This window comes from Anoplophora glabripennis, unplaced genomic scaffold (genome assembly GCF_000390285.2).
Source record: "Anoplophora glabripennis isolate ALB-LARVAE unplaced genomic scaffold, Agla_2.0 scaffold1, whole genome shotgun sequence".
NCBI classification, from domain to species: domain Eukaryota; kingdom Metazoa; phylum Arthropoda; class Insecta; order Coleoptera; family Cerambycidae; genus Anoplophora; species Anoplophora glabripennis.
In genome coordinates, this window is record NW_019417028.1 from 1,636,768 (window position 1) to 1,654,153 (window position 17,386).

At 32.6% G+C, this 17,386-nt stretch overlaps 1 protein-coding gene across 1 annotated transcript; it reads left to right on the forward strand.

Moving 5' to 3' along the window:
* Window positions 1-2,609, forward strand: LOC111692101. Its single transcript, XM_023455828.1, has 3 exons — window positions 1-375; window positions 1,353-1,615; window positions 2,579-2,609. Exons 1-3 carry the CDS (start codon window positions 1-3, stop codon window positions 2,607-2,609), a joined length of 669 nt encoding a protein of 222 aa, XP_023311596.1.
* The last annotated feature ends 14,777 nt before the right edge of the window (window positions 2,610-17,386 follow it).

Consider the following 17,386-nt stretch of genomic DNA (forward strand, 5'->3'; position numbering starts at 1 on the left):
ATGGCAGTCTATGCTTGTATACGTTGGGGTCTAAAATCTGAATACTATCTCACTTTCCTGATATTATATTACGACAGGGTAATTTCGACAAGTTTAATGTACAACATAGTTGATTTACTTAGAAATAAATACAAACAAATCAATAAAATCCTTGTTGACATTAACAGAAGCACTGTGATTAAGAAGAACACCTTTAATAGAATTCGTGACGTTAAAAGGGAATACACTGAGACAGTAATGGTAGTGGAAATTTGGAATAAGATTTTCGGTTGGCCTTTGTTATTGATCTTCGTCGAGATACTTGCACGCGTTCTGCTCTCTTTGGCTGCACTCACCGAACATGGTATAGATGGTCTGATGGGTAGCAGGAACCATGTAAAGGGGGAAATCATTTTGTTAAATTTTTGTCTCGTAATAATTTCACTGGTAAGTACCTCCTGTGTTCGTACCATATTTTCGCTCTTAGATGCAAATAGAGAAATTCTTATCTTGGTAAAGGGCGAGTCGGGAGGATGGCACCAATCTCCAGGAATAATCGTCAGGTCAAAATAATAATAAAATGTAAATGTTATGCGATTTTCATTTGTTTTAAAAAAAGTTAAATGTAATTACAAATTTTTAAAATTTGAATATTGGTGTTTGGTGCGATTCTTCCTACATCACCCTGTATAATACGCATCTACAAGGTGTTGCACCTAAGAGGGATTCTTCTGTACCTCTGTAACTGTAAAATTTATAAAAAAATGGTTTCAATAAAAGTTGTCTGAAATCATGTGGGCGGGGCAATGTAAAGAAAATATTTTTTAGGTTTACAGGGTGTTCCATTTCACGTGAACGATACATAACTTTGTTATTTTAAATGGAACATCCTGTATATTATTGCGTTTTTGAATTCCTTGGTTAATATTAGGTAGAGTTTATTAAATGTACATGGTGTTTAAAACTTACCGTTTTCGAGAAAATCAGTTGTTTTTGTATTGATAAAAATCACGATTTCAACTCCCTAAATGAGGCTAGATAGCGTCTAAATCGTAGGAGTTAGTAACCTGCAGTTGTCATAGTTGGTTTTGATATAAATTACTCTATCTTCTGTGAGCAAAACGTGTACGTTATTCAGACTCGGGAATAATGAGACCTACATTTAATAATCTTACGAGTAAAAAAACTTTTTTTTTCAAATGGATTTTAGGTGGACCACCCTGTATATTCTAAGCCTTGGAAAAGTGGTTGGATTCAAATATGAATTAACAAATACACTTTTCTATTAAAAAAATCATGGGTTAGACAGGAAATATTGAACAATCCGTACAATGGCATACCCTGTAATAAAAAACTTGTTGCATTTATTTCAGTTTGGACCCGTTTCCATAGTTTTTTGCTGCGAGGCAACCTCCCACGAGGCGGTTAAGCTGTTAAAAGTTTGTTACAACCTACAAGAAGCCTATTCGTTGCTTCCCAAGGAAAGGGATGAACTGAACAGGTTACAGGACCTAATTCAAAACAAGAATCCCACTTTCATGGCAGCAAATTTTTTTGAAATAAAACGGTCTTTGCTACTTTCACTTATCAGCACTACCACCACCTATATGATCGTTATATTACAATTTAATTTTAAGTAATTGTGTAGCGTTGGGGTTGAAAATTTTTAAATACACCTACACCAATTTGAATTTTATTATTTAAGTGCCCGTAAGTAAACAATGAAATATAAAACTAGTTTAATAGGTGTAGTTTCTGTTTGTCTCGTCTCTATGGAAATTACTTTTATTCAAGGGGAGTTTTTAGTAACCTTTTCATTTTATCCACAGTAAAGTTTGCATTTAGAAAAAATACTTTATAGTTATTATTTTTATGAAAATACACGCTGTCAGCATTTGACTGATGTTGCCAGTAATATTTTATGTGGGTAAATGTTTACTTTCCAAAAGAGCATTGAAAATACAGCAAATAATGGATAATAAATACATATATTTTTTCTTCACACAAATAATACCTACTTGTTATGTACTGAGGATTAGTGTGTTGTGTTTCAATTAAGCAAAATGTACACGTTCTATATGTAATGCAAATAAACATAATAATTAAAAATAAAAATATTGATATTTAGATATTTCCCTCCTTGTTTACGTGGAAGAGAGTTGGATAACACATATTGTTAAATTATAAATATAAATTAATTATAAATTAACAACGACACCAAAATAACTCCGATCGGACCACACCTGCGCCCAGCGGCTGCGATCGAACTTTTGTTGCACAATGAAAAGGCGGATTATTTTCTTACGATTACAATGATGTAAAGTTTGATGGGCCTGTCTCTAAGAGTAAGGAAGATATTGTCATGTTTACCTTTAAAATAGTGAAAAAAAATTAGTAACTAAAGTATTATTTCCTTGGCTGCTACGAGGATAAAAAAACGACAAAATATCCAAGTTTGACATTTATTGAGCAAAATATAACACAAAATCCACACAACGAGCCATAGGGAAATCTGATTATTTTCTAGGGAGTAGAGTGCATTAAACTTGCAATTTGGTGAGATTGATAAACTAAAATTTTACAATTTTGATGATAATAGCGTGTCTTATCTATCGAATAGAACTCGGTAGGTTTTTTTATAGTTCTTGCTCCTCACACCTAACAGAAATAGTTCATGGAGTTCCCCAAAGCTCAGTATTGGGCCCTATTCTATTTCTTATTTATATCAATGATTTCCCAAATTGTGATATAACTTCTGATTTTATTTTATTTGCCGATGATACTACCGCTTTAAAGTCAAATAATAACTGAATTAAACTGACAGAGGATCAAGTGGAACGCTGCCGCTGATAAAGAACTGGTTTGTTGCTAACAGATTGAACTTAAATGTCGACAAAACTCAATCTTTGCTTTTTACGCTTCGCCATATCAATACTTGTACTAACTCAAATAGCATTAAATTTCTTGGAGTTCACCTTGACACTAAATTGAGTTGGGAAGAACATGTCAATGATTTATCCGCACGATTGTCTAAGAATACTTTCTTACTGCGTAATTTGGATCGTGTGGTATCTAACTCATGTCTGCATATTATGGTACTTTCATGCCACCATGACTTATGCAATTTTGAACTGGGGTCATTCGTCTCGCAGTGGTAAAATTTTTGGTTTATAACGTAAATGTGTTAGAATTGTGGCTGGAATAAAATACAGAGATGATTGTCGGGAGCACTTCAAACTGCTAAATATTCTTACAATGCCGTCAGTTTGAATTATATAAAAAATAATCAAAATGGATTTGTTCGACAAGAAAATTTTCATTTCCACCATACAAGAGAATGACACAATATTAGGCCAAAATTTCATAGATTAGCGAAATCCAGAAATGGCACAAATTATTTTGGCATTAGATTCTTCAATAGACTTCCATCTGAGATTCGATCACTAAATTCAGACTGTTTTAAGGCCAGAATTAGAAAATATCTTAAGAGAAAAGCGTTTTACAATTTTGATGAGTTCTTTGCTGACCTGTTTTTATATACAGGGTCGGAATGTCCCCATGGTTCATCGGCCGTTAGGTGAGAGCGATAAAGTAAGTCAGAGAAATCCGTGCGATAGAGAGAGATGGCTAGAATGAAGGCGTCTAATAGTCACCGCCCATTTCGCCCTTCCACAAATAAGAAGTGGATCTTATTTGTAATAAAAAATAAATTAGTCATATGGATAAAGCGGAATCAGATTTAATTCTATGGAACACAGTTTATTACATTTCACATGAAAAAATTACACACTTAACAATATTAGTAAATAAATAAAGGTACATAGTACAGAATCTTCATAAATAATTAAAAGCCATGTGACCGCCGTATGGCTCACGCAACCAACATTGCACGATTGGCATCGTCAACTAAAAATTCCTAAAAGTTATGCGAAGGAAATAAAATTACTATTCCAAACTGGTCACGTAGCTTGTAATAATTTATTCAGGCTATATATTATATCCCAAACTAACACTATAAACATTAAAGGTTCAAAATACATATACGCTTCTCCCAATAATTATTTGCTACGGAACATATTACTAAATATTATTCTGTTGTGAATTACAGTTTCGCAAAGGAAAACCACGAACGAAATAGTATTAAAAAACAAGAAAGCCTTACAAATGGGCAATAAGTGTTTTAGCCTTATACTGAAATCGCTAAAATCATCAACGCCTGGATCGCTCAACTGATGTTTGCTTTTCATAATGTCATTCTGCCATTTTAAGATGAACCCTGCACCTAAAATTCGATTCAGTACCCTATTAAACTCAGCGTAATGAGGGAAACCTTTCCTCATTATCATATTGACTGGGAAAACGCCAAAGTCTTTTTCAATGCAGTGGACATTGTATTTCTTTTGTAAAAGAGCGAATTGCATACGAAACTTGGGCGAGCAGTAGGCGTGCCTTTTTGAGGCTGCTATTTTTTCTAGACACCAGGAACTGTTGAAACAATCATGCCATCTTTGTTTAATAAGAGTCACAGGAACATCTTCCAAAGTTTCGCTGTCGTTGTAAATATAAATTGAGACTGGAGGCACCAAAAGAGTTGTTAAGTTATCGTTGTAGATATCCCTTAAAGAGCTATATTTCTGTACGTATCGAGGGCTCGAAACAATGCTTGTAAGGTAGCTGGTATATAGTATCATTACTTCGTACTCAAATATGATGAATAAAGCCATTATGTACCGAACTTTAAAAGTTTTAGGCAAAGAATGCAGTATGACACCAAGCAGTACCACAAAGTTATAGAGAAATACAGTCGATAATTCTTTGTAACATTTACTTTCGTCCTTGCTGTAACGACCGAAAACCCAAGTGCTGATGGAGACTAAGAAATACACGAAAAAAATCAGAGTCCACGTTTCAAACGAAAATATGTTAATCATATTTGGTGACCTTTTTATAACGGGTATGCTGTACGTGCACCATAACAGAGATTCATAGGTGTATTCGTTACTGAGATCGAAATGTTTGTATCTTTGCAACGTTTTGGTGTAACCACCCACCAAAATATCAACCGAGTTATTAAGGAGCAGTATCATGTCTCCAACTGCTGTTCCGTTTTCGTAAATATCTCCCCAATACGACTTGGTCTCTTTATATTGCATGTTAAAGTTGAAATGGGCCGCTATTAAATTCAACAGGTTAATGTCAGTCCCCTGGCTGAGGTAGTAGTTGGATGGCTGGAAACCCATCTCCGCATTCATGACATAAGGTGGATTTTTCTGGTAAATAACACTTACGTTGCAAAAATTAGCACATTTTCGCAAGGATCTCGAAACGGTATTGTTCTTGCGAAATCTTCCAAAGGAACAGAGGTTTTTTTGACGAGAAGCTGATTCGTAAAGAGACCAAGAGTGCATTTTGTATTTTACAGAACTTTCTTTATCTGCAAGTAAAATCATCCCTCTTACTACATTTCCTTTTCCAAATATTTCAAGGATTTTACCCGTGAAATTTCGTGGATTTGAAAAAATTGACGCTGACGTTATTAGGAGATTCGCTCGACGATTTGAGAGATCTTTCAGAATCCGAAAAATCAGAGAGATTTCCGTTTGATTCGTTACATGTACTATGTAACTGCCACCATCAGCAACTCTTACTGACGAAGAATTCTTCTTATATTGTTTTATTACCAGTGATTGCAAATTTTTCATTTCAAGCATCTTAATCATGGTCTCTTTGAGCGCTAAATCTAACGGTGAGTGGTTACTGTAGAGACTGTTAATGGTCACAACATCATTAAAGTAGAGTCTACTTACTTGTGTTACGCATTGACTTAAAGAAACAACGGATCTTATATTTTTTTGGAATGCGGGTTCAAGTTTCATCTTACCAGAGATGGCTTGATTAAAGAGGGCAAGTGTCAGAAAAAACAGTAGTTTGAGATGTTTTCTAAGGTACATTTTGCAATAATTCTGTTTTACGACTGATAAGTGAGACGTTGAATTTATCGAAGTAATGTGGAGGAAAAAATAAATTTCTTAATGCTGAATTATTTATTGAATAGAATATTTTCTTTGTGACAAATAATTCTTGACAAAGAAATGGGTAGGTTGTGCTGTATACGGAATATATTATCGGTTATTTCTTTTGAGGGAGCTCTATAACTATGAATCTATGTGCTTATAAATTATAATCGCATTATAACGTCGATACTATCATTTTTGTCTGCGATATTTTAACGCATTCGATGTTATTCTAAACCAAATTTTATCTGACCAAACTAGTGAATCAGAAATTGAGATAAATCAACTACATTTAGAACAAGAGCATATTTAATATTTTAATTTTATTTCAAGTACAAAATATTTAGACAATTGAAATAACGACACATTACATTATTAAGCAAATTCAAGAAATATTTTCTAAAAAACCTTATCAAATGAATTATTGAATTAGCATAGTATTGCATGATAACCAAAACTGTACACACAAAACGCATCAGCAAATATAATGATTTATGTCTGCAACTTAACAATTATGCTTATGATGTGCATCATCATAGCACTTCGTCGTTGTTCGTAGCTCAGAGGGTAAATTTAGTTATTTAGTCATCACATGTTCTCAAGCATTATTATAAAGTTAAAATTATTTTCTACGAGTGTATATTTAGGCTATTTATTATATAAAAAACAGGGTTAAAAGGAACTATGTATGACGTTCAAGCAATTTTATTGCATGAATTGTTCAAAGTATCATTTTAGATGAAAAAGCCGCGGAGTGCTATTAAATTAGAGGGTGGAAATTGGAGATAGGGGTGAAAATACACCCCTTACAGTTTTTTAATTGTAGCTCGAAACGAAGCAAAATTTCACTATGTTGACAGGAAAAATTTTATAGAGAATTGAATTTCCCATCGAAATGGCTTATTTAAAAAATTTAGAAGAAAAAATTTATGCAAAAAATCGTTAATAAACAATTAGAAAAAAAAGCGATTTTTTTATTTTTTTTTACTTTCTTGCCTCTAGTTTTTTTTTTCAGTTAAAATAGGTATAGGCATTGCTTCATAGAAAAAAAGTAGATAAAATTTTATTTAAAATAAAAGGTTGTAAAGTATTTTTGGATGAAAATTGACTTGGATATATGGCCGCTCCAACTTACAATTAGCCAATTTTTCGATTTTCTTCGCGTTTACCCTTATACGTTTTAATTCTCATTTTTCCAAAACAGGAAGGAAATAAGACTTTCAAAGATATTCATCACATGACTTGTTCGAAGGGTTATTAAAAATGAAAAACTGCTTGGTGCCATTAAATTAGAGGATTAAAATTGAAGATAGGAGTGAAAATGCACTTTTACAGTTTTTTAAATATAGCACGAAAACGAAGTATTGTTCGTAGGAAAAATTTTATAGATAATTGAATTTCCCATCAAAATGGCTTATTTAAAAAATTAAAAAATAAATTTTATGCAAACAATCGTTAATAAACAATTTTAAGAAAAGTATAAAATAAGATTTTTTGATTTTTTTTTTACTTTTTTAACTGTAAGTTGTAAAATCTTTATTTATTATTAACAAATAAAACTTTTGAAATAATTTTTTATTAAATAAAGAACCAATTTGTTGTAAAAATAATAAGAATGATAATCATTATTATGCTAAAAACAACGATAATCTAAATATATATTTAAGTTTAACCGGTTATTATTCAGTCAATATTAGTCCAAAAACTTTTGAAAACACCTCATTTTGAAGGCAATCTCATCTAGTTTTTTTATACAGCAAATTTCATTGCCTAATTCAAAAAATCTAATTTTTTGCTTTTTTAAAATCGTTTATTAACGATTTTTGCATAAAATATTTCTTTTAAATTTTTTAAATAAGCCATTTCGATGGGAAATTCAATTGTCTACAAAATTGTTCCTATGAACTGTACCGAAATTTTGCTTCGTTTTCGTGCTATATTTAAAAAACTGCAAAAGCGCATTTTCACCCCTATCTTCAATTTTAGGCCTCTAATTTAATAGCACCCCGCGGGTTCTTTTCATTTTTAGTGGCTCTTCGAACAAGTCATGTGATGAAAATCCTTGAACGTCTTATTTCCTTCATTTTTTGCATAAAATGAGAATTAAAACGTATAAGGGTAAATGCGACGAAAATCGAAAAATTAGCTATACTCTGTTTGGAAATGAAAGAGAGTAATAAAACCCCGAGATAAGAACCGGCCATGGGCGTGCTAATATTTCGTTTCAGGTAATTATCGGGTAACACTAATGCTAACAGGTAATGGGTGTAGGTACATTAATATATTCACTGGATACATCATAGGGCAGGAGCCAATGTATTGTGACAGATCAATCCAGTCTTAGAGCTGAATATACGAAGACGTGCTAGTGCAGTAGAGTAAAATTCGACTTGTGTTTAGTGACTAAAGTACACTCATTTTATTTTAAAAAAGAAATACCAACGCTAAACAAAATTTTAAGTGAACTTTCAGAGGACAACGATTTGCCAAAAATCAGTAGAAGCAAATTATGGGCCGTCTTACGAGAGTTGAATTTTTGCTGGGAAAAGCAGAACAGGAAGTCAGTTCTTATCGATAAAGATGAAATTATTTGTTGGCGAAGATCCTACTTAAGATCAATTAGAAAATTCCGTGACGAAGGGAGGAATATTTATTATCTAGACGAAACTTGGGTCAACGAGGGATATACTGTAACAAAAGTATGGCAAGATAAAAATGTAAAAAGTTTTCGACAAGCATTTTTGGATGGACTTTCAACAGGGTTCAAGGCACCTTCAGGTAAAGGGCGAAGATTAATAGTGACACATATAGGTAGTGCCAGTGGTTTTGTAGATGGCGGTTTACTTTTATTTGAATCTAAAAATACAGGTGACTATCACGAAGACATGAACGCAGATGTTTTCGAAGAGTATTTTACACAGATGTTGGATCTTATTCCTCCGGGGTCTGTAATTGTCATGGATAATGCCAGTTACCATTCACGGCAGACCGAGCGGACGCCTACGACTGCTTGGAGGAAAGCCGATATAATTCAATGGTTATCCGGAAAAAACATTTCTTTTGAAACAAATATGGTGAAAAAGGAACTTTTGACACTTGTCAATCTTAATAAAGATCAGAAAAAATATGTTATCGATGAAATGGCAACAAATCGCCAAATAACGGTACTACGGTTACCACCTTATCACTGTGAACTTAACCCAATCGAATTAGTCTGGGCGCAGGTAAAAGGAGATGTAGCGCGAAATAATACGACGTTTAAATTAAGTGACGTGAAAATTTTGTTAAAAAATTCCTTGGAACGAGTAACTGCAGATAACTGGCAAAGATGTATACATCATGTACAAAAAGAAGAGGAGAAAATGTGGGAACTCGATAATTTAATTGACGTTACTGTGGAACCTATCGTTATCAATCTAGGAGACGAAGATAATTCATCAGAATATTCAGAGGATGAATTTTAATATACCTACTTTTTTATTTTCTTTATTGTACATTTATACAACACTACATTTACTCACCATAATTTGAATTTTCAAAATACATATATTTTTGTGTGGAATAAAAGTCTATTCATTAAATTTAAATAAATATTTTGATAATAATATTGAATAATTTTATTTGAATTACTAAAAACCCTCTTAACCCGGTTATGATGCTTAAAGTAGCCTCATGTTTTGAAATGATGTTTTTATATTGTTTACTTATAAGAGAAATGGACCGAGAAATTGAAGCGGCATAGACAAAGACGGATTGTCGGGGAATAAATTTTAGCTACCTGCTACAATTTAGTACAGTCCGATCGCACAAAGTTTTGCTAAAAGTAGACCTCATCTATACGGAAAATACATAATATAAAAATATTGAATATAAGCACCAGTACTACATTTATTTACTATTTGCATACATAATGTGCTTTTATTACTCTCTTTCATTTCTAAACAGACTATAACTGTAAGTTTGAGCGGCCATATATAAGTCAATTTTCATCTAAAAATACTTTACAACATCTTATTTTGAAGGAAATTTCATCTACTTTTTTTTCTATGAAGCAATGCCAATACCTATCTTTATTCAAAAAAAAACTAGAGGCAAAAAAGTAAAAAAAAATAATAAATCGAATTTTTTGATTTTTTCAAATTGTTTATTAACGATTTTATACATAAAATGTTCCTTTTACATTTTTTAAAGAAACCATTTCAATGGGAAATTCAAATAATTTTTCCTATGAACTATAGCGAAATTTTGCTTCGTTTTCGAGCTACAATTAAAAAACTGAAAGGGGTGCATTTTCACCCCTATCTCCAATTTTCATCCTCTAATTTAATAGCACTCCGTGGTTTTTCATCTAAAATGACCGTTTGAACGATTCATGTAATGAAATATCTGGAAAGTCTTAGTTACTTTTAAAATCCTATAATCAATAGTCTACTTCTGCTTTGTCAACATGTAGACACATCAACCATTCTAATCTAAAAACCCATGATATAATCCAGAGTGTTTCCCTTAAAATAATAGTTCCATCAGAAAAACTATAAATGCAAAAGATGTACACATCAGGAAAATTTTGAACAAGGGCTTGAGGTGCTTGAACCTTATGTCAGACTCGTCAGCCTCAAAGTCTTCTCTATATTTTGGACGCAGCAAATCGTTTTTCCACTTGGACAAAAACCCTGAGGAAATAATACGATTCAAAACAATGTTGAAGAATTGCCTGTGGGGAAAGCCCCTCCTCATAATCATGTTAATGTAGAAAGTTACGATTTTCTGATCCATGCAATGCACCAAAAAATGTCTGTTTCTAATCAAGTAATTTTTGTGTAATTCTGTAATGCAAAAAGCGTAATTATTCGATGAGGCAACCTTTTCAAGACATTGCGTAGAGTTATTGCAATTCACTTGCTTTTGCCTGATCAGTGGTACGGGAACCCCATATACTTCGTCAGTATCGTCAGTGAAGACAACAACAGAGTTGTATATCAGAAAAGTGGATAAGTTATTTTCGTATATGTCCTTCATGGTGTTATACTTTTGTATGTATTTAGGAGCTGATATTATACTGGTGAGGTAACTTGTATAGAGCAACGTAACCATAAAGGCAAACAGAGTAAAAGACGCCATTATTTGTCGAATTTTTACAGTCCTAGGTAAAACATTCACCGATATACCCAACAAAACACCAAAATCATTAAATAAGACAGATCCTAATCTTTGATACGAAGCATGTTCTTTCTTGGAAGACATACTTAGGAGCCACGTACAACCAGCCACTGAAACATATGCCAAAATAACAAAGATCCATATCTCGAATGTGAATATATCGCCCAAACTTCGAAATCGGACTACAGGCACGTGAGGAACACACCATACCATGTATTCGTATATATAGGGGATACTTAAATCAAAATGTTTTTCCCTGCGTTCATTCTTCGTGTAACTACCCACTAAAATATCAGCTGACTTATTTAACAGAAACCTGAAATCAGAAGTTACTGTCCCATTGTCGTAAATATCTCCCCATAGGTTTCCGGATTTCAAATACTCAATGCTAAGGTTCAAGTGATTTGCTATCATGTTCAGTAGATTTATTTCAAATCCTTGGGTTGTGAAATAGTTCGTCGACTGGAATTTAATTTTCGCGTCGACGACATAGGGAGGATGGATTTCGTAATAAACCTTGATTTCGCAGTTTCTCTTGCATTTTTTGACGACTTCACCTCTTTTGCCATGTCTCATCAATGCTCCAAAGTAACAATAGTTTACTGGTTTTTCTGTGTAACGGTTAGTCAATTTTGTATAAGAGTACCAAAAATGAACTGCATACCGCGTAGAGTTGCTTTCACTGGTCAAGAATATTATCGCCTTTGTTACTTTTTCACGCTCGAGAATATTGATAATATCAGATGCGACACCTTGAGGGTTTTTAAATATGGTTGTCGAAACTACAATGAGTTTTGTGCGGTAACTTTGGGACATAACATTTTTTAAGTCGTTAAGGATAGGTACAAGATCATTAGGATGTTCGATATATATTAAATAATTATTTACTTTTGAAAGGTGTTCTCGTAAATAGTTGGTGTTCTTCAAGTGAATTACTTTTATGCTCCAATTGCTGTCGGTTTCAACTAACTTAAATATTATTTCTGGGTAGTCTTCCAATGATGAAGTTACAGCAATTATTTTCGAATCATTCATATAGTAATACCTTGATATTTCATTTATGCACTGACCTAACGATGTTGCGGATGTTATTCCATTTGCGGACAAAGGTTGCAATTTTGATTCAATGATGTATCTCTGATAGATGCTCAGAAATATTGATATACACAATAACGGTTGTACCCTCATATCTAGGCAAATATTTAACACGTCCTTTTACCAAGGATAAGGATATTTTCTCGTCGATTATGCTTCTTATTTGAATTAATTAAACTACGAAATTGTGAGCTATTTTAGAAGCAGCTAATATGCCTTTAACGACACTATAATGGAGCGTCAATAATTTTTTAAGTCAATCTGTGTATATTCCAAATTACAGACTTGTTATCGAAAGCCCCTAAACAACTAATTGTGTAATGTATTTGTAAGATTGACAAATGAATACCTAATATGATTGTTTTACCTACAAAATGGAAATGAAAATTCTGTATTGTATTCTGAACTTTGTCTAATGTGAAATATATAAAGTCTCTTGTAAAAGTGTATTACATAAATAGAAAACACAAACAAGCCGTTAATAATAATATAGTCATACCGACACAATACGTATAAATAAAAATATAACATTAGAAAGAGTAAAAAAATCTTAAATAGAAAAAAAGCTCAATATTAATTGAATGTAAAAAAAGTAAAAAACTCAGTACCGATACATTCAGAAAAAATTTAAACTTAAATTTTTAACAAATGATATTGTGTGAAACAACTTCTCTGCGGACTATAATTCATCCAATTAAGACAACACAGCACAAGGATTTTATAATTTTTGCAATTTATTTTCATACATTTGAAGATATTAGGAGTCACAAATTTTAAATTTTTTACTTTCTTCTGTTGAAAAAAAAGTCATTTTGCCAACTTCAGATGAAATTATTAAAACACTATTTTAAGAATACATTCTTGGCATGCATTATTGCAAATTGTCTTTTGTTTTCCAGTTGCGTATAATACATAGAAAATATTTTTAGGAATATCTATTTTTTTCAGTTTTGATATTGAATTGAGATCATTAATTTTTTCATTTCTTTTTTTCCTTCTTCAATGCGTTATTCTTTTCTTGAGTAGTTTAGTCTTTCTTTTACGACGAAAAATCTAAAGAGAATTAAATAAAGAATACCTACAACATTGCTTTTTCAAGAAAAAGCAGATAGATTTAAATATTAACCTGTCTATTGAGCTATACAGGGTGTGGCGTGTATAATCTATAAAAATTAAACTACAGTAAAAGTTCTATCTACGCTTTTTTTTGCAAAGTTCATTTATTCAACGAAAATGAAGGCCGACACTGTCTTATTTATTAAAAACTTTGGAAATGTTTTATGCGACCCGAGATGCAACCTTATAATTTAAATCGGTATAATCTAATACTAGTAATACTAAAAGAAAGTTAGGTTACATTGTCAAAAAATTTGTGCAGTCAACTGATTTTGTATTTGTATTGAATTCATTATTCACTTAATTATTAAATATTTAAGCATCGTCCATCGACCTATCAGTGTTAAAAAGTGAAAGATTCCAGACAAAAGCTTTTATTTTATAATTCCACGATAGTGATTACATTAAAAACGAAATTCTCATTTCGCTTAATTTTTTAGTTTGTACACAAACTAGTCTTACAATAAATGGAGAAAATAATGCATTTACTATTTCCGAACGTGTCGGTATGGTGTTAGTGTATGGTGAACGGGAACGATGGCCACAACGTCACCCCCCATGTGCAAATACATTCCTACAGAGCGTTCAGCGGCTGCGAGATACGGGAAGTGTTATTCCTCGAGAAAAAGGACGTGCTCAGCAAGTGAACCTTAATGTTGAAGATGAAGTGTTGGAAAATGTTGACGAAGAGTGACAATTAGTACTCGACGACTCGCACAACAAGAATGAACCTCATCTCGTACTGTACATCGCATCTTAAGGCGCCAGCTGTTGCACCCCTATCATTTGCAACCAGTTCAACAGATCTTACCCCCGGATTGTGATCAACGAATGCGTTTTTGCAGGAACATAGGAAATAAAAGAAAATTAATGTAAGTATATATTTATAAGAAATATGTATAGGAACAATGTTCTTAGAAATTATGCATACTGTTGATGTTTGTGATATTTCTAGTTATATTTTATTTCAATCAGATTAATAAGATTACTTTATAGCAACTAATTTATATTTGAATAAAAACCGGTCAAAACATTTTTTATTGTTAGATGTAAGATATGTGCACTACATTTACCCATAACGTACCTATATTAGTACCTTATAAAAGCTTTTGATCGAATTAATCATCGCCTACTTCGTAGTACTGGTTTCACAACGAATCAGTTTCCTGAACTGACAATTGTCTTATGGACAGATGACAGTCTGTTATGTATAATCATCAGTGTTCTAATTATATGTGCTTGATTTTGGAGTTCTACAGGGGTCCATTCTAGGCCCATTGTTCTTCTCTATTTCACATTTTACTATCACACTTTTGTGTCTATGATTCCTAAATAGGAATGTGGCTTGTTGTAACTTATATTTTCTTCTAATTGCTGAACAGAACTGCTGAATTTGTGTTTACATTTATACGTACACATCTACACACATTTTATACAAAGTTTTTCAAATTTTATGATAATTACGCTACCTACTTGTGCTTCAAATGAATAGGTATTGTTACATTTTATTCCGATCTAAGACCTTAAACCAAAACTTCGCATAAGAATACAATAAATGCGAAAAAGTTGCAAGTTAAATATATTTTGAAAAAAGGTTTTAGGTGTGTGAAGGTGATGCTGAATTTATCAGACTTGAAATAGTTCCATTTAGGCTTTATCTCTAAAAAATCTTTTGTCCACTTTCTCAAAAACCCAGCTGAAATGATACGATTTATCATGACATTGAATAATTCTCCATGGGGAAAACCCTTTCTCATAACCATATTCATGTAGAAAATTACGATATTTTCATTCATACAATAAATTCGAAGCTCCCTGGTTCTGATCAAGTAATCTTTGTTTAATTTCAAGATACAAAAGGCATATGTCTCTGAAGTTGCGACTTCTTCTAGGCACCGGGTGGAATTATAACAATTTATCCATTTCTTTTTAATCAAAGATACCGGTATATCATTTACCTCATCAAAGTCGTCAGTAAAGCGACTTATAGAATTAGGTATCATATAAGTCGAGAGGTTGTAGTGGTATATATCTCCCATCGAATTATACTTTTGCACAAATCTAGGGGATGAAATGATGCTTGTGAGGTAGCTGGTGTACACTGAGGCCGTCATTAACACAAATAAAATTAATAACGCCATCAGGTAGCGAATCTGAGTACTTTTTGGAAGTATGCTTATAGGCGTACTCAAAAATATAACTAAGTCGTTAAAAAGGACAGAGCTGAAGCTTTTGTAAGAAACGTCCTCAGTCTTACTGAGCAGACTTATGATCCATATGCAAATAGACACTAAAAGGTATATTAGACTAATTAAAATCCATGTCTTAAAGGTGAATATATTGACCAAGCTCCGAAATTGGAACAAAGGCGTGTGAGGTACACACCAAATCATATATTCGTGTACGTAGGGAATAGTTAAATCAAAATATTTTTCTCTCAGTTCTGTTTTTGAATAACTGCCCAGTAAAACATCGGCTGATTTGTTCAATAGCAATCTCAAGTCACCAGTAACGGTACCATTCCCGTATACATCGCCCCAGAATTCTTTCGATTCGAAATATTGAACGCTAAGGTTAAGGTGACGGGCTATCATATTCAACAGATTTATTTCAAATCCTTGATTCTTGAAGTAGTTCGAGGATTGGTACCCTATTTCTGGGTTCACAACGTAGGGAGGGTGTATTTTATAATACACTTTGATGTCACAATCTGTTTTGCATTTCGTGACAGTTCCATTGATTTCATTTCCATGCTGATCCAATTTTCCAAACGAACAAATGCCAATTGGTTGATCGTTATGGCTGGAAGTTAGTTTCGAGTAAGAATGCCAACGATGAACTGCATATTTTGACGAGTTGTGCTCTCCCGTCAAAAGTATTAATGCCTTAGTAACTTCTTCTGCTTCTAAAAGATCGATTACATCGGAAGCAACTTCTTGAGGATTTCTAAACACAGTTGTCGAAATAATCATGAGTTTCGTGTAGTAGTTTTTGGACATGACTTTTCTTAAGGCACGAAGGACAGGGATAAGTTCATTGACATTTTTGAAGTAAATTAAATAGTTGTTTGCTCTTGTAAAACGTTCAGATGAGTAATTAGTAGTTCTTAGATGACTTATCATTAAACTCCAATAACCTTTAACTTCTATCAGTTTAAATATGACATCTGCAGGGTCATCAAAAGATGTAGTTATGGCGAGTAGTCTAGAATCACTTATGAAATAAATTTTTGATAATTCAGTGACGCACTGACCTAAAGACACTGTGGACATTGTTTCATCTTGAGATAAAGGCAGCAATTTTTTTGATTTAACGTTTTTTGTCTGATATATGTTTAAAAATAATAACGAATGCAGAATTACTTGCAGCTTCATATTACTCTTACAATTCTAATCTTAACAAATCTACTATTTTATGAGTTTGGTCAGCCTTTCCCTTGAAGTTAGATTAAAAAAAAGGTATTTCACTTCATTAGAACATTATTTCCTGTGTGGGAGAGGGAAGTTAATATAATTTTAATGACAAATTAATGAGTTAACTAGAGTAAATATTTTTCAAGGAGTCCAGTGGTTTCAAATTATAATCGTATATAATATGATTGATATACAAGAATTATACAGGGTGTATCTAAATAACCCCGAAAAAATTCAAGGGGCGATTCTCCGATGAAAATTAATAGGGGTCTTTGGTATAAAATTTTTTGAAAAAACCCTCCCCTGAAAAGTTACGCCCCTCCTAAAATTACAAAAAAAAATTGTTTTTCTTTTTTATCTTCCACGTACATCAAGCTAAAGAAACCAAACTTGGTGAACATTATCTGTCAATAAAACTACACTTTTTGAATTTTTTTCAACCCTGAACTATTTTTGTAAGGGGTTGAAATAATCAACCCCTATGACATTTTTTCTTATAATTTTTTTTTCGATAAAATTTTTTCCTTTTAAAAAATATGTCTAAAAAACCCCATTCATTTACTAACTTTTTGATCTCTTCAAGTTTCTTCGAAAAGTTAAGGATTTATG